General features: G+C 26.6%; 4 protein-coding genes across 4 annotated transcripts; 2 read left to right on the top strand and 2 right to left on the bottom strand.

Annotated features, from left to right (window-relative positions):
- Nucleotides 1–3024: 3024 nt before the first annotated feature.
- On the top strand, nucleotides 3025–6285 carry PVVCY_0201400 (AP-4 complex subunit beta, putative; the record flags this gene model as incomplete). The annotated part of the gene is made up of 4 exons (XM_037634566.1): nucleotides 3025–3039; nucleotides 3253–3460; nucleotides 3649–4457; nucleotides 4639–6285. The coding sequence occupies 4 exons, from the start codon at nucleotides 3025–3027 to the stop codon at nucleotides 6283–6285; spliced, it is 2679 nt and encodes an 892-aa protein (XP_037490070.1).
- Nucleotides 6286–6851: 566 nt separating this feature from the next.
- Nucleotides 6852–9317, bottom strand: PVVCY_0201390 (tRNA pseudouridine synthase D, putative; the record flags this gene model as incomplete). Its single annotated transcript, XM_008628073.1, has 1 exon — nucleotides 6852–9317. The coding sequence occupies one exon, from the start codon at nucleotides 9315–9317 to the stop codon at nucleotides 6852–6854; it is 2466 nt and encodes an 821-aa protein (XP_008626295.1).
- A 618-nt stretch (nucleotides 9318–9935) lies between these two features.
- On the top strand, nucleotides 9936–10445 carry PVVCY_0201380 (conserved Plasmodium protein, unknown function; the record flags this gene model as incomplete). Its single annotated transcript, XM_037634560.1, has 2 exons — nucleotides 9936–10062; nucleotides 10300–10445. 2 exons carry the CDS (start codon nucleotides 9936–9938, stop codon nucleotides 10443–10445), a joined length of 273 nt encoding a protein of 90 aa, XP_037490069.1.
- A 378-nt stretch (nucleotides 10446–10823) lies between these two features.
- Nucleotides 10824–26134, bottom strand: PVVCY_0201370 (dynein heavy chain, putative; the record flags this gene model as incomplete). Its single annotated transcript, XM_008628075.2, has 2 exons — nucleotides 10824–11069; nucleotides 11189–26134. 2 exons carry the CDS (start codon nucleotides 26132–26134, stop codon nucleotides 10824–10826), a joined length of 15192 nt encoding a protein of 5063 aa, XP_008626297.2.
- Nucleotides 26135–26628: the final 494 nt, after the last annotated feature.

The raw sequence follows: 26628 nt of genomic DNA, 5'->3' as shown, positions 1-26628 counted from the left end.
AATTTATATTTCATTAAATATATTGTGAATTTATATACACATTTATTATATATTTAATTTTGCAAACTTTATATACTAAACACGTATAACATTTTATGTAATTAGTGGAAAAGTAAGCCCACTTAATTTGCCATTTTTTGCATTTATAAATACATGGAAATTTTTAAAAATCCTATATTTTTAATAATAGCCAATAGCCTCTTTAAAAATTTCACATATAAATTATATTATATATAAATATTGGTTTCTTTTAATCTTAAAATTACGTAGATATATTACAAATTAAAAACATAAATGAAAAATGAAATTAATTATATTTGTATACACAACATTATAATAACAGTTTGCCCATTTGTGTTTCAAAATAAATATATAATAAAAAAAAACTTATATACTTTTTCCACATTAATATAATTAATTAAATATTATATAAATAAAATTTTACAATTTTATGTGTGCTTTCGGCTTGATAAAATATCTATAAATTATTATTAGGTTAGATAAATGCTTTAAAAAAAGAACTAAAGAAAATCATTTTCTATGTATAAAAATAGCACATGTTTTTTCTCAATTCACCACACACAAAAAAAAAAGTATATTCTATGGTGTGATTTATAATAAAAAGGTAATAATTTTTTTTTTTTTTAATACACATAAAAAAAATTATTATCAGCACAATTTTATAGCTATTATAATTCCCATTTTTCCAAAATTTCGGAAAAATCATATATTACGTTTTTGCAAATAAAATAAAAATTTCAAATTAGGTTATGTAAAATCATTCAAATAAATAACATAATTAAAATGTTAAAAAAAAATAGCACTTTTGCCACTGTTATAACACGAATTATTGTAATGTTATGGTTGTTAATTCATTTCTCCTGTTTTATACAATTTTACACAAAAATTAAATTAGTAAAAAAATATAGCAATGCGAGAAACGTTAAAATTATGTGAATTTGTTTACACATTTAAAAAATTTATAATAATTAATCTATATACTTTATGTTACTAATAACTATATATTTTGCGAATTATTTATTCAAAGAGAAGCTATTAATTGCAACATGATGACCCATATACTTAATCTCATTTTTTTTTAACACACTTCTAATAAATTAGTACATGTGTTAATGATCTTTCAACTATTAATTATATTTGTAATTTTATAAATTTACACATGATAACATAGATAATTGTGTAACATCTTATAAAAAAATTTATATAATTAATGTGGATATTTTCTTTGCCTTTTAGCAATTTTCATAAGTTTAACATTACATTTTAGTAAATATATATGTTGAATCAAAAATTTAATTTTACATTCTTAAGAAGGGAAACGAAATAATCTTATTATAAAATATGTTCAATTATTTGATTTTCTATTAAAATGTGTTTTTTCTTTTTTTAACAAATGAACTTTTTACCTTAGCATTTTTTTTGTTAACAACGAATATGAAGTAAAAAATTTACTTTAATATAGAGTTAAAAAATAAAAATATTATTGTATAATTTTCTTACACCGTTGTTATATTCTATATTAGTCGCATTTCCATAAATTCCATGAGGTATTACAACCTTTAAAAATTTAAGTACGTTAATTAGAATAAATTTTTAACAAATTAATAATTCATGGAAACTATTTTAATACTATGAGTGTATATTCTATATTTACACACGCATAATTGTATATATATATATTATATTTTAACATTTATTGCAAAAAATGATAAAAATATAGCATTATGGATATTGGCTATACGTTCAAAATGACATTACTAAAAAAAGAGGCACATATAAACTTCACGTTATAAAAAATGTTATTTATATTTTCTTATATGTTAATTTAAAGCAATATATATAATGTGAATAAAAGAGTAAATACCAAAAATGAATACCCAAAATATTAATTCCAAGGTTGGGTTGTATATAATTTATTTATTTCATCATGTTGCCATAATTTTATATATTTTTTAATTTTTGTTTTCCTGAATTTTGATAAATTTAATTAACTTAATAAATTATTAAACTTAATTCAATTGCCGATTTACACTCGAAATCATTCCTTTTATATGCTGCCTTATTATTTTTATATAATTACAGCTAAACAGGTTCGACGAGTTCCGAACATTGTAATTGTTTCAAATTACTTAAAAAAAATTTTTTTAGTATCCTTTTTAAAACAAAACAAATCAACATAATATATAACTAACCAAAGGATATAAAATTTTTTATATATGTACACCTTAAAAATTAAATAACAGTATCCATAAAATATACACAACAATTACATGGATACCTGTATATAGGTATTGCTTTTTTATAAAAATAACGCCATATTTTCCACAAGGAAAATAATCAATAATGCTTAGGAAAAAATATGGAAAAAAATAGAATGAAATATATTAAAAATTAAAATGATGTAAATATTATATTATTACTATTTATTTATCTATTTCATTTTATATTACTATTTTACTTAAGAAATATTCTTGAAAAAAAATACCAATAGGTATATTTTTTTATTCTTTTTGTTTTTTCATATTACATTTTAAGAGAAAAACATCTTTTAATCATAAATATGAAATAAGATGATAAAACATTTTATGGCGTTATGTACATATTATATACATATTCATGTATTTTTTTAAGTTTATTTTATTGCTTTGTATATATTCTTTAAGCAGGGAATTTTATGCTTAGCAAATATATTTATAGTTTGTATTAACATTTAAATAAACAAAAAGTAACTAAAAATCTGTTTTAATTTGTTAACACAAGTTAATTCTAGGAATATATAAAATTGGTTATATTATACATCAATATAATTAATAGATATACTTAAATATCAAAGCATGAATACTTATTTGTACATATATATATGTACATACCTAAACATTTAGGCATATATTTATTTGTTACAAAATAAAAATAGAGAAGTGATTCTTTTTTGTGATGAATTACAATTTACTATATATATTTAAATACCACACTCCTTCATTTGATGCTTAAAACTCCTTTGATATGTCTCCTGGCCAAGTAAATAAGAAAAAAAAACAAATTCCAAAATATTTTGTAGAATGATAAAAAGAAAAATATATATGCATAAAATGTGAATATAAACATGCATCAACCCATTACCATGAATGTATTATTTGTATTTATATATTTATTTGAGCTTTCATATTATGTATAAAATGCATCATCGCGGTTGTATTACATATTATTATTATTTGTTTTGTCCAATTTTAGAGCGAGATTAACAATCTAAAAGAAGTTTTAAGAAAATTGCCTCAAGAAAAAGATGACGAAAAAAAGAGAGAGGTTTTAAAAAAGGTCATAGCATATATGACATTAGGTATCGATGTATCCAAATTATTTCCTGAAATTATTATGATGTCTAGTACAAATGATATAATACAAAAAAAAATGATATATTTATATTTGAACAACTATGCAGGTAATCCATTTATTCACTGTAATCATATGGATTTTTTTTGACACCATTATATCACAATTTAGATTATAATTTGGTTTAGATTTTTATCTTTGCACTATTTCTGTTTATGCCCTTTTAGTTTCCTATTTGTTTCTTCTTTAGTCATTTATATCTATTATTTTCTATCTTTTTCCACTTTGTAACAACAGAAACAAACTCCGAATTATCATTGCTCACAATCAACACATTGCAGAAGGATAGCAAAGATGAAGATCCAATAATAAGAGGGTTAGCATTACGAAGTTTTTGCAATTTAAGAATTAATAATTTATTCGAATACATCGAAGGGCCATTATTTAACGGGTTAAACGATAAAAATTCTTATGTCCGAAGAATAGCAATTATAAGCTGTATAAAATTAATTAAAATGAATCCACAAATAAATATAAAAAATGATGTTATAAAAATATTAAAGAATAAATTGCTTGATAAAGATTCTCAGTGCATAATTAATTCAGTCCACGCATTAAATGAAATATTAGCAGATGAAGGTGGATTAAAAGTAAATAAAGAAATTATATTTAATATGTTAAATAAAATATCAACCTTTAATGAGTGGGGAAAATGCGTAATATTAAATATTGTTAGCACATATATACCAGAAGATGAAGATGAAATGTTTGATATTATGAACATATTAGAAAATCATATAAGAGATTATTCAACCACCGTATTTTTAGCGTGCTTAAAATGTTTTCTTAATTTATCAGCTAATGATACTGATTTGCAAATTAAAATTTTTAATAGAATGAAAGAGCCCTTACTTACATTAATTACAACATCCTCATATGAAATATCATATATTATTTTATTACATTCGTATATATTATTGCATGAGTCTAATAAATTAAAATACGACATTTTTGATTATGACTATAAGCATTTTTTTTTTCGATACAACGACCCCACCTATATAAAGGACATCAAGTTAGATATCCTTGTTGCAATTTCCTCTAAGGTAAGATACACATTTGTTTAAATGCCTCAGTTGTTAAAGTTTCGTATCCATAGTCTATGCGTATGCTATTTCTAATGCTTCGAAGGGATGCCTTTATTTCCTCCTTTCGCTTATGATTAATGTTATTATTACTATTGTTGTTATTATCATTATATATATTTTTATTTTTATGTACTTTTAGAATAATGTTTCTTTCATAACAAACGAATTGAGCGAGTATATATCCGATTCCAATGTTGACATAGCACAAAAATCTATTTATTCAATCGGGTGCATTGCTTTGAAAATACCTAAATCGATTTCGAGAGTTGTGGATCTCGCATTATGCTCCTTTTTACCAATGAAATCACCACATATATGTGGAGCTACTATAAAAATGCTGGGAAATATATTAAGAAAATATGATGAATATACAAAGGTAATAATAGAAGAAGTAATAAAGCATGACAACAAATTAATTGATGATGTAGGAATAATTTCTTATATATGGATAATAGGAGAATATTGTGAATATATAGAAAATGCACCATACATTTTAGAAGAATATGTAAATCTAACTGATTGCTCATATATATTTATGTTAGAATTGCTAACGGCTTGCCTAAAAGTTTTATATAGAAGACCATCTGAAATGAAAATTATTTTAGTATCTTTATTTCAAAATATATTAAATAACTATAAATACCCCGAACTTACTGATAAACTTTTTTTCTATTATAAGCTTTTATATTATAATTATGAAGAAGCATTTAATATTATTGCAGCTAAAAAAAATTTGGTAACTAACTTTTGTGAATCTAATGAAAATACATTATTAGATAAATTATATAATGAGTTTAATACCTTATCAATACTATATAAATATCCTACAAACAAGCATATTCAATATTCAAAAATATGTTTTAGTGCTGTATATGACCCTGAAGAAAATACTCATGGCACCAATACATATAATGATAGTGATAGCGACGCTGGTGAAGCTTGTGATGCAAATAAGGAACATATCCATAACAAGTTATACAATAATAGGGAAATTAATAATTATAACGAGCAATATGATAACGTTGATCAACCCCAAATTTCTCATAGCGTCAGCGATGATGCTGCATCCCATTTTGATAATAACCAGAACACCAACCTGATTAATATAAATGATGATGTGGGCACAGTTGGAAACGAAATCAGCGCTGATGAAAATGGTGATAGCCATCGAAATAATATTCACAATTATAAAGGGCGTGGAGAAAGTATGTATCCTTTAGATAATTCGTCTAATGCTATTAAAAAAAATAATCATAGCCCCAATACAAAAAATGCCAATAAAAATACATTTAATTCTCAATATAAGAACCGTAACACCGATAAAATGCGTACACCCACCAACAATGATACCATTTCCGAAGAAAAAAGAACATCCCTTGAACTGCTAGATATGATTGATTCAGATAATTTTGAAAAATTAAAAGAAATTTTAATACATGCAGAAAATATAACACCAGAACAATACCAAGAACAATGGAATTTATTACCAGAACAAAATAATGAAAAATTATTTTTAAGAAAAAATTATTACAATTTACAATTAGAATCGTTAGATGAATTAATATCGAGATATAACATAATTATTTTGGCATCTGGAGAAATTGACCAATGCCTTAAGTTTTATATGTATTCACAATTTTACACAAAACATTATGTATTCATTGAATTTATTTTTAACAAGATAGAATATTCCATTAACTGGGTATTAAAGTCGCAGTCTGATAACGCCGATATGGTAGATCAGTTTACCGATTGTTTCAGGGACATATTCATAGATTTTATGTGAGATGTACAATTAGGCTAATGCCACGCATCCTGCATGTATATATGGATATGCACATATACGTAAATATTTTTCTTTTAATTGAATTGCATGTATTACTTTTAATACCATATTCATATATGTGCCAAAGTTGGCAAAGGATATTCTACATTCACAATTTTTTAGTGTCACTTTTTTTATCGCATGCATGCTTATCATTATAGTGTGAAGAAGTGTCTATTTACATATTTAGTATCACTTTCTTCACATATTTTCACATTATAGAACTTTTAGAAATAAATAATAATAAAATTAATAAATTTTAAGTTGTTTTTTCAGTTTTTTTTTCAAAACCATATTCAATATAGTGTTCACTTATATATGCATATAGTAGGCTTCGTGAATTTTGTCACTCATCTCTTTATGCACATTTTCTGGAAAATTATTTCAAATATATGATATTCCCGTTTTGGGGTCAAAAAAATAAAAATGGATAAATTAAAGAGCAATAATTCGAATAGCATGAATACTCCTATCACAATTTCTCCAATATAATTACTTATTGTCATTTTATAATAGCTTTATTTAGTTCATTGTAGTGATTCCTTTAGCTTCTTTACCCTGTTATCGTAATGTTGACAATTTTTAATTAAATTATGCACTAAAAGCTCATTTCTTTTTCCATACAATTCCCTTATTAACATTGTAGCATATGAGGATGAACTCAAATTAAAACTTAGAACTAAAGCATTGTGATTGTAAACTATAGTTTTTTCTTTTTGCATTCGATTATTTTTTTCCTCAATACAATTTCCTTTCTTATGATCAAAACTGTATATGATGTTTTCATTGTTTAAATAACCTTCTCCTTTTTCGTTGTCGTATATATCTATGCTTTTATTTTCCAAATATTTGTTCGATATGCTATGCTTTCCTGAATTCATTTTGTACAAATCGGAAATAAACTTAACTTTAGGTTCATTATATTTACAAAAACAAAAATATAAATTTTTTGGCAACACAAGTATATTTCTAAACACACATGTCATTCCGTATTCATATTCAAAAGAATTTATATATGAATTAAATTTTTTTATTATATAGAGGGTTTCTTTTATTGATATCGAATTTCTTAAAATACCTTCTCCCCACAATTTAATAGCATCACGAACAGCGCTATCATCCCCACTTTGACAATCTCGTATTAGAAAACTAAAATATTTGTCAATCACTATATCCCTCTCAGCGTTAAATAAATTATCAGTATATAAAGTATACATTAAATAGAGTAATATTTCTAAAAATGCCAATCTCACATTTTTCCCAACATATTCTCTGTATAGTTTTTTAAAAACTGTTAAATAAGATAATCTATTGGGCATACATCCTAAAACTGGCAACACAACATTATACATATTAACATCTTTTACATTATTAGGATTATATATAACACTAATATAATTATGTTGATTCTTTACTTCATTTTTCTCTGAACATATTTCTTTACTGTAAAAATAATCACCATAACCTAAATTTAAACCAAAATTTTGTAGTCTATATGAGGTTATCATATTAAATATTTTTGCACTATATGAATGCATATGGAATCTTCGTGTTTCCATGCTGATACCTTTAACGCATGTTTGTTCGTTTTCATAAAAATTATATTTTTCTTCCAACTTATGTTTATCCATCTCATTTTCCCCTTCATTTTGATAATATTTTTCTCTGTTTTCGGTAATTTTTTTCTTCCTTTGTTTTTGTCTTTTATTATTTTCATATATGTATAAATTCCTTAAAAGCATAAATGCCTCATATTCAGAGTTCGTCATGAAGGAATAAAGAGATTTTTTCATAGATTTATTCCCTATTTTCAGTTTATTATCGTAATCAGCTACACAATTATTATTAGCAAGGTCCCCATCAAACAATTTTTTCGCCTTGGATGTGAAATACTTATAGGCAAGAATAGCACCCTTTTTATGATATATATCGCAAGCATTTTTCAAATATATCGTTATATTATCCTTTATTACATTCCCATAAAATAATTTTTTCTCAAAAATGCATGGGTCAAGTACATGCTTTATATAATCTTTATAATTTCGAGATATTAAAGCTTTCCCTTTATTGAAAGTATTACTATATACTCCAAATCGTTGCATACCAAAATAATTAATAAATCCTTTTTTTTTAATATTATTTAATCGATTTTTTAAATAGTCTTCATAATTTTGTACATTTCTTAGTACCACTATAAAACGATTACCATTATGCTCACCCAATTCTATTTTTTTTTTACACTTTTCAATTTTACAAATTAGTAAAGTTTTTATCTTTTTATTAAAATAATAATTTTTAATATCAAGAATTTTTTTTAAATTATCCACATTTGTTGATATTATTTGAGTAGATACACTCCTTTTATCTTTAAATCCAGAATAATGAAAATCCTTAATTTCGATATCGGACATTTTACTTATTTCTCTTATTGCCTCTTGTGTGTCTTTATTAACTTTATATAGCACAAAATGAACCCATTCTTCGCTTTTCGAATTTTCTACATTGCTTCTCTCCTCATTTTGTACACCTATTTGTTCTACTGTATTTCCATGTTCTTTTTCTTTCAAGTTATACTTATTTATACCCACGAACTTGTTAGAAGTATCTCCTACTTCTGAGTTAAATAAATCATTGGAATATTTTGCTTCATTTCCTTCATAACAAAATCTTTTGATATATTCTATATCTAAAATTTTTTTATTTTTATCAATTTCGTATACATGAAAATCTTCACATTTGTATTTAAAAATGCACCGTAACTCTTCTTTGGGTAGAAAATTATGCTCCTTCTTTTGTATAACTAAATTACGACTGCACTTGTTTTTATTTATTTCAAGTAAATCACTCATAAAATGATTGATCCCAACATTTTCCTCCAGTAAATAAGAACTATGACGCAACCAAATCGAAAATAGTATTTTCCTATAACATACCGAAAACTCATTTATTCCACATGATAAATATAATTTAGCTACATTGTTCTTAAAAAACATTATTTTATAATATTTCACTTCAGAACAACTTCGTAACTATCTTTTGTAGTTATGAAGATCTCTTTTAAACAGAAAGGACTAATGAAATTTGCCAATGCATAGTGATAATTATATATGTATTATATGTGGGAATATAAATTTTAATAGCAAAGTCTGATAATCTCCATTTCGTCAGAATAATATTATAGTCTACCACAAAAAAGGAAGTTAAAGGAAGAGAAGTCAATTTACGTTATTATATATTCCTGTCATATTTCATAAAATTTCTCTATTCAATTATTGAAAGTTCTCCTTAAAAAAATTTTTTTTTCTTCTGCATATTATTGCCAATTCATTCCACATATTCATGCACTGATATAAATAAATAGATGAATTAACAAGCATTTCTATATATGTATTAAAAAATTATTTTTTAATACAAATGGATTAAACTCTACTTAATTAACTATATATATTTGGGAAAATATATGTATTATCTTTGATATATTCTCTTTTTATAATTTGTTCTACTACATCGCATGTATATATGTACGCATGGAAATGTACATACTTCCTTATCAAATACTCTTTTATATATTTTAATTTTATAATACAAAATCCTTAATCTACCATTTACTCATGAATAATTTAAGAGGAAAATTTGAAAAAGAGATAAAAAACTTTAAACGAACTGCATTGCTTCGGGGGAGTCCGGCGTTTAAAATTAGCGTATGGTTTTCTGGTATTGATAAATTGTTACCTATTCGTTCATTTTTTTTTTATTTTCCATGTTTTGTTTTTATACGATTTTTTGTTTATTCGAAATATAATTTTTATTCAAATTGGCATGAATATGATTCTCATTACATCTTACATAAACAAATGCATAAAATACCCATACATACACTTATTGCCAATACATTCTTTTGAAATATGCAAAAATATTTCTTTCTATATATTTATACACACATATTTTTTTTACCCTTTGTTTCGTTTCTCAAAGGATTTGCTCTGGGATTCTTTTGGATACTTATTAGCGAATACAACAACCCCAAAAGAAATAATTTCTTTTTTAAAAAAAAGGAGCCAGACATGTTTACAGACGATGAAATACAGAACTGGAACAAACCGTATTATCAAAAAAAATGATTACACTTTATCGATATTAAATTATATTATTTATTCCGATGAAAAAGAAAATTATTACTCTAAAATTTAAGTACTAATTCTAAGATAATCATGAAGTTTGAGAAAATATATACACATAATAACGTACATACACATATACATATTATAAATATACTTTAAAATTCCATATTCAAAAAATATTTTTCATTCTTATTTAAATTTTATCCCATGTTTGTAAAATTACCAATATGTATTAGTTACTTTAATGGTTGCCAACAAATTTCGTAATTCGTGCATGTTTCCACATGTAAATACAATATGTATAAATATTAACTTACAATTCAATTTTTTTTGTGTTTTACCAAATATATCAAAAACAAAAATTTTTAATGCAATATTTTAATAAGATTTTGATAAAAATATTCCTACACCCCTTTGATACCAATGTTGCTCAGAAACTTCTTTTGAAACTGGAAACTTCCAAAATCCAATAAGGGAGTCTCTCGACTTATCTAAATAAATTGGCAAATCCATATAATAATAGTTTGGGCTTTCGTTAATTCTTTTGTTCACGTTATCCTTCGTCTCCCAAGTTAATGTTACTGGAGGTAGGTCAATGGACAGTTCATCACATAATATTAGGCACTATATAAATGTCGAAAAAACAGTAAAAATATATAAATATAAACAGATATAAAAAATGTTTAGCACTTTCCTAAATATATAGTAAATTTTATTTTTTTGTTAATGCAAAAGTTTCTTACCCTGTCGTTGTCGCTCCATTGGGCCCCTTCGATGGACAAACAAATAATAGTAAAATGGAAAGGTTCCATTAACTTTTCTTCACTCTTTTCGTCAACTGTTATAGATAGTTCTAGATCATTTAGCGATTTTTTATATTTGTGTGCACACATTTGTCTAGTTGCAGTGATAAAAGCACGAGGATAAAATATGCCACCTAGCCATATAAAATTAATGGATAGTTTTTTATTAGCACTAAAATGAGATAATATAACATTGTTATTTCTTTTTACAAATTTATCTATATTTGCATCGTCTTCTTGTTTTTTTTTTTTAACGCTTCCTCGATTTAGTGTGGTTTGTTTTTCCATTCCATGCGAATAGTTATTTTCACCATATTTTTCATTATTGCTTTTTGCAGAACCTTTTTCTTCTTCGGAACTTTTATTAAGTTCAACTGTTATAACAATAATTTGATATAAACGTTTTATAATATCTCTTAGCCAAATGGTCAAGTTCATGTTTATACTTGTATTTGTTTGAAGTAACCAGCCGGATGGAACATTCAATGAATTTATATCCTTAGCTAATGCTCTTAATTTATTTGTATATTTTATTTTTTCTTCTAAAACACTCTTTAATTGTATTAAATTTGTTTTTATATCTTTTAATAAGTCATTAAATAATTTATTTTCCCTTTCAAAGCATCGGAAGACAGCATTCCCTACATTTTCATCACTTTTTTCTAAATCAGGAATATACTCAGGTAAACTTTCTAAAATTTTATCAATAAAAATAGTGCTTTCATTTTGTTCCTTTGTACGAATATTGCGAATTTTAATATCATATTCTGGGGTGTCTGCATTTTCCTTTTCATCCATTTCGTCAATTTGATCTTCCAATTTAATTTCATCCTGGCTATATGGCAACAACTCTTGCATATCAGAACAACTTTTACTATATAAAATATTCCACTTATTTATGATGCTAAAATTTGTTCTAGTAGTTAATAAACCCTCAGCATGTTGCCCAAATCCTAACCATGCAGGAATATCTGTGTTAATCATATTATTTGCCCATTTAATATAATCTTGTATATTTCTAAACAAATCAGGGGATTTTAAAAAATCTTTACTAGATAAACTATGAGATATGTTTAAATTAAAATCAGTTTCAAAAGAATTCGAATGCATTAGATGCTCAATAAAAGTATCCAAAATTTTAGAATCCACAATATTATCTAATCTGCCACCATATACTGTTTCATTTAATATTTTTTTTATAGCATCCCATGGAATATTGCAAGGATCAATATGCTCACTTATATTATTTCCTATTTTTACAACTGACTTATCAACCCAACTATCTATTACAGCTAAGGCACATGTTAAATCAGCGTCACTAAATTCGTATTTTTTGGTCCATCCAATAGGTGTATATCTCCTTCTTTCTAATATTATTGCATGTAACACAGAAACAATAAAATATAATCTCAAACGTGCTATTTTTGGATCATTTATACATTTATTTTCTAAAAATAATGAAAATGTTCTTAAAATTGAAGATTTAATACCTACAGGAGGTTCAAACATAAACGTTAATGACATACGTAATAAATTAGGAGGAATTTTGGGATTTATTTCCATAGTTAAAAATAGACGAAAATCAGTATTACTATTAGATTTATGCATATTTTTTTCTAATTGATATAGCCATTTATGTGATAAATGAATATTTTTTAATAGAACCCATCCACCATATTTTTGAGCTGAGGCTATTACTTTTTCAGCTGATATATACCCCTCTTCAGATCCCATTGCAATAGAAGATAATGAAACTTTACAATGCTCACTTAATTGGTGCACTTTATTACTTGGATCAAATCCAGGGGAGCTTATCAAAACTATAGGTGTATTCCCCAAAGCATTCTCTTTTACATATTTTTCAAACTCATTTGTAGACAATTCAGGTAGCCACAAAAATTCCTTTCCTAAAATTATATTTATCAGCTTGTTAAAGCACCTATCTAGCTTGTCCGCTCTCACAGCCTTAATAATTATTGCCTCTTTTAAACATTGTGAAATGGGATTTTCCTGATTTACTTCTCCCCCTTCTACGACGCCCTCGGATTCTTCAAATGAATTAAGATGTGTTACACTGCTATTTTGTCTTTTTATATTTTTATTTCGCATTATAAGCGATGATACTACACATTCAGGCTCATCACTATGCAATAAACTTGCCCACCCATCTCTGTTATTTTCTATCAAATCTTTAAGGTAATAAAACAACTTATGTTTTATTAAATTGTTTAAGTTTCTTATTTGTTCATCATTATATTCTGGTAAAAGCTCGCGCCCAATTTCGTTCGAAGCCTTTTGATAATTTGCCGCTTCTTCTGTCTGTGAAATGTTCATCATCGTAGTTGATTCTTCATACACATAACTGTCCTTCAGAAGAAGGTGTAAATATATTTTATCAATGCAACATGATTTAGGATTTATTATGCTTTTCACATAGCATAGATGCAGTGCAAACACGTATCGATCTTCTTGCAACAATCCTCTAGCAACACGATTGTAAGTCAAATTAAATAATAAATACTCTAAACATTTTATTCTTTCTCCATAATCAGTTTTTTTAATTTTGGATAAATATTCGTCATCAAGTAACATATCTTTCATTATATTAAAAAAAAAGTTCAAATCATATTGATATAAAAAGTTAATATTACATAAATATTGTAAAATAAAATATATTTTTGAACACCCTTCTGCCAAAAATAGATACATATTACTAACATTTTCTATTTCAATCATAACTCCTTCTGCTATATTTACTTCTTTAGATGCCTCAGAAGCTTGTATTTTTAACTTTTCCATTGTAGTTATAACATTATCATCATCTAAAATATTTCCTTCGAGGCTAGATAGTTCTAATAATAAGGATTCTTCTAATTCTCTGATTTTAACTTTATATTCACCTTGCAATTTTAATATATCACGTCTTTTTTTATCTATATCTGGTCTTTCATTTTTTAATATCATATTTAAGCACTGATTTTGAAGAGAAGAAGGAGTCAAGGTAAAATTACAAAAGGTTACACGACTACAAATATCCGGCGTAAATTGCAAATTAGCATCTCTGGAAGTTAAGAATAAATTAAAATTGGGGGAGAAATCTATTTCTGAATCACCTATAACTATTAATAACCTTCCTCCTTGTTTATGTGTTTCTTGATTCAAAACAGAATTTAATATTGCATCTATTTTTTCGACGTCATAAAGTAATATGGTAGACCCGAATCGTATTGCACTTTCTAAATTTTTTAAAAAATTTTTATCTGAAAATGATGTTTTTACTATTTTTTTATCAGCATATTGGTTAAGTAAAAATGTAGATGCTTGATCAGATGGATCAATAATTAATGGATATCTAATGTAGTTGCTTATTATTATTGCATTTTCAATGGACAAGTCATCACTTGGTAATTTATTTGCTATCCATTGTAGTCTTTCTGAAGGTTTAGATAAAAATTCAATAAAAGACAAATCATATCGATATTTTATATGATGGATTTTAATAATTTCGCCCCAACGCTTTTTTAATTTTTGTCTTTCATAATGCTCAAAAAAACCAATATATGCACAAAACGCAGCAGATATAAGGCAATTTCCAATGAATGTTTCGGAAGCTTCTTCCAAACTTATAAACGTTTCTGACCATCTTTCCTTTTCTGATTTTAAATTTTCTATTAAATTTATAGATCTTACAATTTTTTTTTCAACGACTTCCATTTCTTGCTTAATACTTTGGACCTGACTAATTAATTGTGCATAGTCATTTTTATACTGCACTAGTATTTTTTCTAATGCAGAAATTATTTCTTTTTGCTCATTATATTGATTTTCTGCTATTCTTGTTTCTTCTTGCAATTTTTCTATCTCATTTTCTAATGGTTGTATTGTTTCTAATATTGTAAGAAACGTGATCACAGATTCTACCCATTTTGCCAATGGTCCCGCAGCTCGAGATGCTTTATTTATTCTATCAACATCCCAATCTGGACTATTGATTTTTTTTTTTATTTGCGCACTTGTTTGAGCTTTTACTGTTTTTTTATCTAGGTATAAAACTTTATTTATAAAATCTTGTCCTTTCATTATTTTCCTAGCATCTTCCCATGTAACATTTTTGTCACCTTCATTCATAATCAATATAGCAACAGCTTCTATAGCATTTCGAACTAATATTGGCGGATTTGCCATAGCCCTTAATTCATCAAAAATTTTCTTCGGTATATTTTTTACTGCGTCTTCAGCTTCTCTAAATTTAGGCTCGACTTCACTTAATTCTTTTCTTACAATTTCTTTTCTTTGTTCTATTATAATAAATTGTTCATCTAATTTCTTGGCTAATATTTCTGCTTTTTTTTTCTTATCTTCTGTTTCCGCTTGCTGCTCAATCATCAGTTTCATTTTTTCTTCGGCCTCAATGTCCTTTTCAGCAAGTGTTTTTTTTTTATTTGCTAATGAATTTCTTAATTCAGCTACCTGTACTTCTGTGTCTTTTAATTTTTTTAAACCTGCGTTTAAGTGTTTCTTTTGTGCAGATATTTCTTCTCTTTTCTCATCTATTATTTTTAAAAAGTGTTTTATAAAATCAAGAAAATCTCTAGGCGTCATATAGTTATATTTACTCCCCTTCTTCATTAAAACCTGATTAATATGCACCACCGAATTATGAATTTCTACAATCGCTTTCGACAAGAAGTAATATTTCTTGTCTTTGAAATCCAATTTGCTTTTCTCTTCAATGGATTTGTTATTTATATCATCCATGTAAAAGTTGTTATCCGGAAGATTCAAATTAAAAATAAATTCACTTGCAACTTGCAATAATGCCTTATAAGACCAATCTCCAAACCAATCTATAACACATCTGTTAAATAGTGCTGGCGATGTTGACTGTCGATTTGCAAAATCGGGGTTTGCTGGATTCATAGTAAAAACTATATGTAAATTTTTCTGAACTTGCTTAGTAAACTTTTTAAATATATCTGATTCATCTAAACCAGCATTCGTTCCATATTGACCCTTACATTCGTTTATTAATGCTTTATAATTGTCTCCTTCAAACAATCCTGGAACTTCTCCACTAGCTAGCAACGCATTCATTCTTTCTAAAAAGGCAGGCCCTAATACATTTGATTCATCAAATATGAATGTTATTTTTTCTTCCTTTATTCCTGCTCTTTTCATAACATTTCGTAAATCTACTTCAAATAATTCGGTTGAATAATTTCTACCTGTCCTTATTTGAAAAACAGATAATCCATTCATCCATGAAACAAATCTTGACAAAATTGTTTTTCCCACTCCAGATGCACCAACTAATAATAGATGCCCAAATGGCAATTTTAACACTCGATCAATTCTAGTGATATGATCCAATACTTCATCAAATAAAACCAATTGGACATTTACTTCTTCTTCTCCAAATATTTTTAATTTAGCTAATATTAACTCTTTTAATATATTTTTATTTATTTCTATATACTTATTTTCTATGTATGAGCTAAATATTATGGGTCTTTCCAAATCTTCATCTTTCACATCAGGAAAACTATACTTAAATATCTCATTTATTATTTTATCAGTTTCTTTCTTTTCTTTCTTATATATTAATCTATCTTGAAATATTCGCAAACCTTCATATATGCATAATCTAACTAATTCTCTATTTTCTATTTTTTCAAAATTTTCCAATGTATTATAAATACTTAATTTCCATCTTGTCAATTCTCTAGGGCTGTAAATATAATGAGGTTCCATATCAACAGTAAATGTTTCTGAAAATTTTGCATAAAAATCTACCATTGCTAAAGTTAAGTTATCTGCCATATGTAAACTTTCAGGAAACTTGCGAAGTATAGCCCTATTAAACGTACCATATATCTGCTTTAATGATTCATAACCAGGAAAATCAACATATAATATTGATGTATGTCTTAAAAATCGATTACTTAATGGGTTTCTTCCCGCATCTGTTGGGGGATTACAAGCGCCTGCAAATGTTATTCGTTCAATTTTTACCCAATTCCATTGATTATTGTTAGAATCGTATTTCCAGAAACCTTGGGACTCGTATATTTGCCTCATGAACATAATAATCCTTTGGGTATCATATTTGTCTGGGGTAGGTAAATTGATTTCATCAGCAAATATTATTAACCATTTTCCTGGTTGTATTGGCCTTAAAACTAATTCACTGGTTGTTTTAACATATTCACAATAGTGGTCAAATGTTTGTAATAATAAATTTGGCAATGATCCAGATGAAAAATTTAATGCAGCAATATCAAATTCTGGTGATTTTTTCAAAACAGATGTTAAGGTCATTGTTTTTCCAGAACCTGGTGGTCCACATAAAATAAATGGCTTCTTTAAATTTAGCCACCCTTCTAAAATTGTTGCATGCCTTATTGTGTCCATAGTTTCAATGATAAGCGTTGCATCTGATATTTCAGTTCTATCTACATCTGTTATTTCGACACGTTCTTTCCAATTGTGCCATTCTCCATCCTCGACACTAGGTTCATAATCTAATATTGTTCTATTTGTGTTCGCCAAATTTGATGAATTAACCAAATGAGATGGTGATACCGAAGCACCATCATAATCAATATTATATGGATCTTCCCTTCTTTTCGACAAATCGGAGGGTAACAATGAACTCGAACAAATTGATTCCACATATTTAGAAAATTTTTCTCTGGATTCGAGATTCAATGATCCCCCAATACCCCATATTAAACTAACTACTAGCCATTTTGACATATATTTTTCTATATCACTATCTGATACAGAATCATTAAATTTACCATATTTCGTAACTAAATTATCTATACCTTTTTGTATTAATAAGCATGTACTTTCAATTACTCTTATATATTCATAATCCATCACGTGCTCAAAAATTGCAGCCCCAACTAAGCATTGTTGCACAAATCCGTTTTCTTCAAAATATTCGCTAATGAGCTCTATAGATCTATATTCTATTGTTTTTACTTTGCATACATCTATGTTTTCATCACTTTTATCGTAAAAAACTTGCGAGTTTCTTCGCATTATATTGCCCATTATATTCTCATTCAGAGCTATTGTATTATATGGAACCATCTTATTTTTAGAAGGAATATTTCCATTGGTAGAATCATTTATTTCGCTATTTTCATAATCATTTGAATTGGTTACTGCTGTAACAAAATCGCTAAACCCTTTCTTACCTCCGTCGCCACTCATTATTGCCCCTTCTGTTGCTTCATTGTTACTATTAGATACAAATAATGATTTTAGTATATCTATTTTCCTAGGATAATCACTATTACCATACTTTAGTTTGTTTAACCTATGTTTAAACAAAACAATAGGTGGTAAAATATCTCTGGAAAACCATATCATACCGCATCGACTAACAGTAGCTAAAGTAGCATGCTTTAATGTATCTACTTCAAACAGAATCTTAACGCTTTCAGGTATAGGCAAACGTTCCCCATTAGGTAATGTTAATAATTTATTATCATCTAAAACACTATTTAAATTTTCAGCCCATTCAGGATCTACATCCCCATCAAATATAATCCAATGTCGTTTTGTTATATTATTATTTGTTTGTGTATAATTATATATTATTTTTCTTAATATACATGTAAATACACCATCAGTCCATTCTAAATTAATATTGTCTAATTTTCCATATATTTCTTCTTTATCTAATGATTTCGCATCTATGATATAACTCATACCTTTTATATTATCTATTGCTTCTAATGCATCTAAAAGTATTTTCCAGGCACTACTTTTACCAGTACCTACTCCACCAACTAGCATAATACCGTGTTGCAGCTTCATTATTTGATTTATTTGGCATATTTTGGTTATCCATTTTTCTTCAGGTATATAATATTTTAATTTACAAATTCTTTTTATTTCATTTATTAAATCTTTATCCTCAAGTAATGATATATTTGCGTTTGGAAATATTCCACTCAACAAGCTTTTTATTAACACTATGTCACTTGAAACGAGTTTTGGGTATACTGTATCACATACCGATTTGAGTAGCAGTGTTTGCTCCATCTCAGCTGTTTTCTTTACCTTTTCCACTTCATCATAGTTTTTACCAGGCATGCTAATGTCATTATCGCCATTAAGTTCGCTATCTTCCTTCTTCATAATATCTTCTTGCCATTTTTCCTGCAAAGCAAGTCGCTTCAAATTACCAGCAGAATTAAGTACATTCTTCAAAGATCTCAAACCAAAGTCATAATGTGGTTGCTTCGATAACTGCTCTGAACATAGATCAAAGAGAGAAACAATTTTACTAGACAAATATTCAGCGCTAATAAATCCTTGAGAAAATAATGTAACTTGTACTATTAATTCTTTGTTAGGTTCTATCATAGCAAAACTTCTAAATAACTGCTTTAAATTATCAGGTAAATTTGATCTACCAGCATATCCAGGATTCATAGTAACAAATATACCAACATTTTTATTTAATTCAACTTTTTTATTTAAAATTTCAACTTCTTTTTTTCTTTGTGATAAGCTTGTTTGTATTGTTAATATTTGTTCTGATACAGCTGATAATATTCTTTCTTCTAGCCTATTAAATTCATCAAAACATCCCCATGCTCCTACTTGGCATAATCCAACGAATATTCTTCCCATTGCAGTAAAATCAAATGACTCATCGCAATTAAACACTAATACATATCGTCCTAATTGTGCCCCTAACGCTTTCACGCTTTCCGTTTTTCCAGTACCAGCAGGTCCAAATGGGTTACCTCCTAATTTCATTTTTAATGCTTGGGTTAATGTTAAAAAGCATGCATCTGTTAATTTTGTCTGAACTAATTTTTCGCACATTCCTAAATATTCATACCCATATTCAAATGATGCATCTGCCATTTTTATAATCAAATTCACATTTTTGTTCCTTTTATCTTTATCCCAATAAAATCTCATATATTGTAGCCAAGTAAAATCGTTCACATTTTTTATATTTTTCTCTATAAGGATTCGAATAACATCTCTTTGATGAACTAATTCTGTTATCATTTGGACAATCTTTTGTCTAGTTGTATTGTTCGTTTGTTTTACTACAATTTCGGAGAGATATTTAAGTAGGCTTCTACACACACCTTCGCTAGTAAGAAAGTTGTTACATTGAGAGTTTAAACATTTCTCAGAGGTGACACTTTTTTCATTTATCGTTTGGGAATCCATCTCTAACTTTTCCATGGATAATTCCATATCATGTTCAATATTATATGTCCACATTATTTGCAAACAAAGAAGAACTATCTGGTTAGGGTATTTACAACACCAATCTATGATCTGTTTCTTCGATGAATCCTTTGTGCATTGTAATATATCCATCTGCATAAACTCAATAGCTGCTAAATCTAAATAGTTCTCCAAAGTTGTTTTCATACGCGTTTCTAACACCATTAACCATTCCTTTAACGTTTTATAAGTACTTATATGTATAGGTTCTTTAAAAAAAACTTCTTCCCCTTCTCGCGAACACATTCCTAATATAGAATCACTAGTATTCTCTTTCAAAATAAATGAACTAATTCCAGCAAACATTTTATTAATATTTCTTTGTATAATTTTTGCATCTTTCGAATTTCCAATCATTTCTAGTAAATCTTCATCTCCAACAAAATAGAATCTCGGGAATTGGCTTCTTTGCTTTTCTAAATACTCACCTAAAGCTTTTTGAATTTTTGACAACGAATCAGATAAGCGATCCAACTGTTTTTGAAATCCATTTATTTGAAATAACTCTAAAAGTTTTGGATTTTCTGAAGTTTTTTTCATAATATTTATAAAATCAGCGTCTATGATTTTAAATCTGTTATATTCTTGTGGTAATAAAAGTTTAATATCAGTTGAACTTTTTAATACCCCTTCTAAATAAACCCACTTTCTTTGAACATTCATCCAAACTTCTAACAAATTACGCAATCTATTTAATTTATCATCCCAATTTAATGTTTCTTCTTCAAATATTTTAACATAAGAAGATATTTTCATAGATTGTATAGCATTTAAATGATCATCAATGTTAGATAATATATCATTCCATCCTTTTATTAATTTGCACCTATTTTGATATTGTACTAATTCTAATTCATATTCTGTCCAAGTATCCTTTAATCCTCTTAAAAACTCATCTAAAACCATTTCTCCTTGTGATTGGTTTAAAATTTCTCTGATTGCATTTTCGTGGTAGCATAGATTACTAGACCATAAACTTCCGAGACTCAGTTTATTGTAATGAATCTTTAGTTCCAATTTTTGAAGAATTAATTTCCAATGTCTTTCTTTCAATGATTCGGATTTTAAATCAGACAATATTATATAAGTTTTTAAATATTCTTGAATTTCATCTTTTACCTTATCAAATATTTCATATTGTCTATATTTTGCTGGTATTTTTTTTATACTTCCTAACAAATTGTTTAACAAATTTTTCACATTTCTTAAATCCGCATTTATCCATAATATCTTTTTTAAATCAGATATACTAGAATAAATTATTTTTAGTTCATCCCATATTGTTTTTATGCAAGTTATTTCGTCTTTTAGCATTTTCGGAGAAATATGAAAATTGTTCTCTGATTCTTCATCTATCGATATTTTCATCAGTTTTCTTAGTCTTTCCGACACTTGGTAATCTTGACTGATAATATTAATTTTACTTTCAAATGTTTTAATTATTTGTAGCACTTTTACACTATTTGTATTTCCATCAGCTAGCTTGCTGCTATTCCATTCCTCATATAGTTCCTTTATATTATTTTGGACTTTAGAATCAAACTCTATCACTAGACTTTGTATATATGGAAAATATTCTTTTACTAAATTTATTTGATATGTCAATATTTGCTTAACTGTTTCTACCGTACCTATAACACTATCTATAAATAGCCAATTTTTAGGGAAAAAATATTTCTGTTTTTCTAACATTAATTCACTCTTTTTTAATATATCACATTTACTATCCCATTCTTGTTCCTTTTTATTAATTTCATTAATTTTTTCTACAAAATCATGGATGCTGCTGCATATTCTAGATAGTACATCCATATCATAGTCGTTCATTATTGTAATTATATCTTTGGGGCGCATAGACAATATATGCATTGCCGTTATTTCAGATTCAGATTTTAATTCGGATTGCTCGCGTAAATCATGTAAGCACTTTTCGACATCTTCTTTAAATATTAATATTTTTTCTAACAATTTTTTCGAAAATTCTGAAACAATTTCCTTTTGCCAAATCTCAAATTTCGAACTAACCTTAGATTGAAGTATTCTATAATCTATTACTATTGGACCAAAATGTTTTTTTTCTGTATCTAAAATATCAAATTTATCTTCTCTTTCTTTAATTTCGTTCATAAAAGTTTTCCATATTTCGATATCGTCTCCAAAATTAGTTATTATATCTCCTATTTCAACTTTTAATAAAGTTTTATATTGAAACCACATCGATTCATATTCTCTTGCCTTCTCAACACTATCATTAATACATTTGATTGCGTTATCATATACTTTTTTGTCTACATAATATATTATATATTTATATGTATTATCTAGCATAACATTATTTATTATCTCACCATCTTTATTCTTTATCTCGATAACTTCTCTGGATTTATCTTTTTTTTGGTATATATTTTTAATTCTTGTGATTCCACAAATCAAATTTATAGCCTCTGAAAGTTTAGAAAACCAAATTTGTCTCATGGAATCCGTAGGTGGGTGTAAAAATATCTTATGTTTACTTATTTTGAATTCGTGAACACTTGATCGAAGAATGAATTGGTTTTTTGCGGGATTTCGACGCCTTGTATTCCATTCCACAATGCGTTTTTTTCCTTCTTGATTCTGATCTCGACTTCTATCCTTTCCAAATTCATCTCCACTAAAATTTCCAGCGTCGTCATGACTAATATATTCTTCTGTCCATCCCAAAAACTCTTCAGTCCATTTCTTTATGATTTCTTCCAACCGTTTCGCCAAAATGGCATCTAAGATTTTGTTCATCTCGTTGATCCACATATGCACATTTTTATAATGCTGAAGATAAAGTTCGTCAGCCTTTTCCTGTATTAATTCCACATATTTTTTAATCTCGTTATCCCCATCAATACTTATTTGACACGTTTTTATCTTTTCCAAAATATCTAGAACAAAGGAATTTTTATTTACTGCCTCATCCACCATCGATTCAAGCATATTAACATGTTCTGTCAACTTTCTAACATACGTTTCTAATATATCTGAATCCCAGTGCAAATTTATTCCTTCTTTTATTTTTTCCTGTACACTATTATGCGCTGAAGCAACTAACATGCTAATAGTGCCATTAAACGGTATCTCCTTTCCTTCATTTTCAAGATATAGACAAATCTTCATATATATTCTTAGTGTTTTTTCTAAGCCTAGCGCATATGGATATATCAACTTTGTTTCGTCTGCTTTTACTTTAATAGAATATGGTACTCTTAAATTTATAGATTGTAAATAACGTACTTCTTTAAATAGATTAAAAAGTTGTTGATCATAATTTGCTAATATTTCATAGTTATTTATTCCTAATTTTTTTACTTTTATTATTTTTTCGTATATATCAAATTTATCTCCATTTTTAATACTTTTAAGCCACTTTTCAAATGTTTTATTTTGATTTAATAAATTTTTAAAATTGTCTATATTTTGCTTTAAATTTTTTCCTTCTGCATGTTGTTCCCATCCCCTACCTAAAACATTTTCGATTTTTTTAAATGAATCTTCTAATTTCTTTTCAATTTGCTTACACCATATTATAGACCCAGATACTAATGGAATATCACGTATAGTTGATACTTTTTCAGAAGAACTTTTAACATAACCATTAATATAAATCATTTGTAATTTTTTTATGTCTTCTACTACTATCTGTATTAAACTATTTTGATATTCTTGGATAGCACCTTTAATTTTAGGTCGAAAAAATAAAGGATTAAATTTAGAAAAAACGTTAAACATTTCATTAGATGTTTTAGCACCTCCTAATTTATCCCTTAATTTAAAGGTTATTTGTGATTCAACTTTATTCATTTTTGATTCATAGCTTAACTTTGTTTTTTCCCATAAATCATTCCCACTTTTAGATAAATCCAATGCATCAAGAGAAAGTAATATATTATATGCTGCATTTATATCTTTTTGTAAATTTATGCCTACATTTTTATCATTACCAAAAACTTTTGTAATTACTGTTTTAAATTTTTGATGTTGTTTTCGAAAATTTCGTATATCATCTAAGCGTTCTTGTAATATCACATGCTCAAATATCATTTTAGCTGGAGCTCTCTCATTAAAACTTCTTTTTTTAATTAATTCTCGAACCATGTCTTTAAAGACTCGTATCTCTTCATTCCATAACTGGAAAACCTCCATACACCCAGATATAAGAACATCGAATATTTGATAATCCATGCTAAGCAATGATTGATTAGAAAGTATTTTCTTCATAGTATTTCCTAAATCTCTAGACAATGCTTCAACAAAATTGTATGATTTCGATAATGGATATTTTGTTGTATTTTTTAATTTTTTTAAATGATTAAATATATTTCGTATTGCTTGCATAGTTTGTTGAACAGTTTGAGCTCCTAATAAATCATCTATTGGGAAGTCTTTCATTAATATATTAACATTTAATACATATTCTTTAGATTGCTTTAATTGAATATCACTATCAAAAGATATAGTTGCAAAATATCTTTTAGCATTTTTTAGTATTTGTAGTGTTAATATTACTTCAGGACTTTTTAATCTATTTTCAAGTTCCAGTAATGCATTTTCATAGCCTATCCAAAAATTTATTTCTGCTAAAGCGCTACCGCTTTTAAAATCACCGTTAAGTCTAGTTATTTTTTGAATTTCTTCTACCCATTTTGTTACATCTTTTTGTAGTTGATTTAAAAAACCTTGAGATTCACATAAATTTTTTATTGTTTCTTGTTTAATATCGTCAATATTAGGATTTTCTTCTACTAATTTTTTTATTCGTTTATCAACATTTAAATTTATTATTGGAATGTTTAAATCGATTTGTGCATTCTTCATCGAAATTAATAGCTCATTTAACTTTTTACTTACATTAGTCATAAGTAAATTTGATATTTTATTATTCTCTCCATCGTAGGTTCCACATGTTGTATTCCCATAACCTGCATAGGACGAAGACAATTTTGCTCCACCATTTTCATTAATGCTACTATCACTTATACTATCATATACATTATCATTTTCCGCATCTCTTTTTTTAGAATATTTCTTTTTTTTTTGCGAAATTTCATCATGTTCAGTCCCATGAGTTACATAAGAAGCGGCATCAAATATTGTATTAAAACCCTGGGACAAATATAAATAAACCAAATCTAATGGAGTGTTACAATCATTTAGTCCGCATACAAACATCAGTAATTCATTCGACAAATTTATTTTATTTCCATTATTTAATTTTTCATTTAATGACAAAAATGTGTCTTTATTTCTTTTCATAAAAGCAATTGCAATACTTTTTGTTACACATTTATAATTTATATTTAATTCTACAAATAATGAATAACTTGATTCTTTATCAAAGTTTATATTTCTTTCTTCATCTCTTTCATTTTCTAATTTTTTTATATTATCGTGCCCTTCGTCTATTTTTTCTTGCTTCCCTTTTCCAATAACAATTATATTTACATTTTTATCCACAACAAATTTTCGTATCTTTTCTTCTTCTCTTTTTGCTAATACAGTTTGTAACTCTTTTCTAGAACAATCTAAAACAGTTGGGCATATTTCCAAAAAATAATTTATTAAATGAGTTTTTTCCACTTCCATCATTTAGTTCTAGCCAAGCTACAACAGCGGAAGGCCCTTATAGAATGTTAAAAAATTGTATTATTATTTATATTTTTATCGACAATTATATGCATATAGTATATCTATACTGATTATTTATATATCATACATATACATATATAAGCACATCAATGCATATATATTCATGTAAAATTTTCCTATATTTTTTCTGAAAATAATATGAAATAATAAAAAAAATTCATAAAGTATACAAAATACACATCCATAATAATATTACTTCAATATCATTCTCATATTTAAATATGAAAAATTTAAACAATATACCAATTAATATTTGCTAACATTAAATATGTATATGCGCATGCGAAATATGAAGTCTATTTCTAATATATAAGCCTAATACAAAATGTAAAAAAAATAGACGACCAATTGCTGTGCAAATATATGTACATACACGTATATACCTATATGCAAATATTTCCAATTTTTGAAAATGGTAAATTATAATCTCAATG

The sequence above is a fragment of the Plasmodium vinckei genome, assembly GCF_900681995.1.
Source record: "Plasmodium vinckei vinckei genome assembly, chromosome: PVVCY_02".
NCBI lineage: Eukaryota > Apicomplexa > Aconoidasida > Haemosporida > Plasmodiidae > Plasmodium > Plasmodium vinckei.
This window is presented reverse-complemented; position numbering and strand designations above follow the sequence as displayed.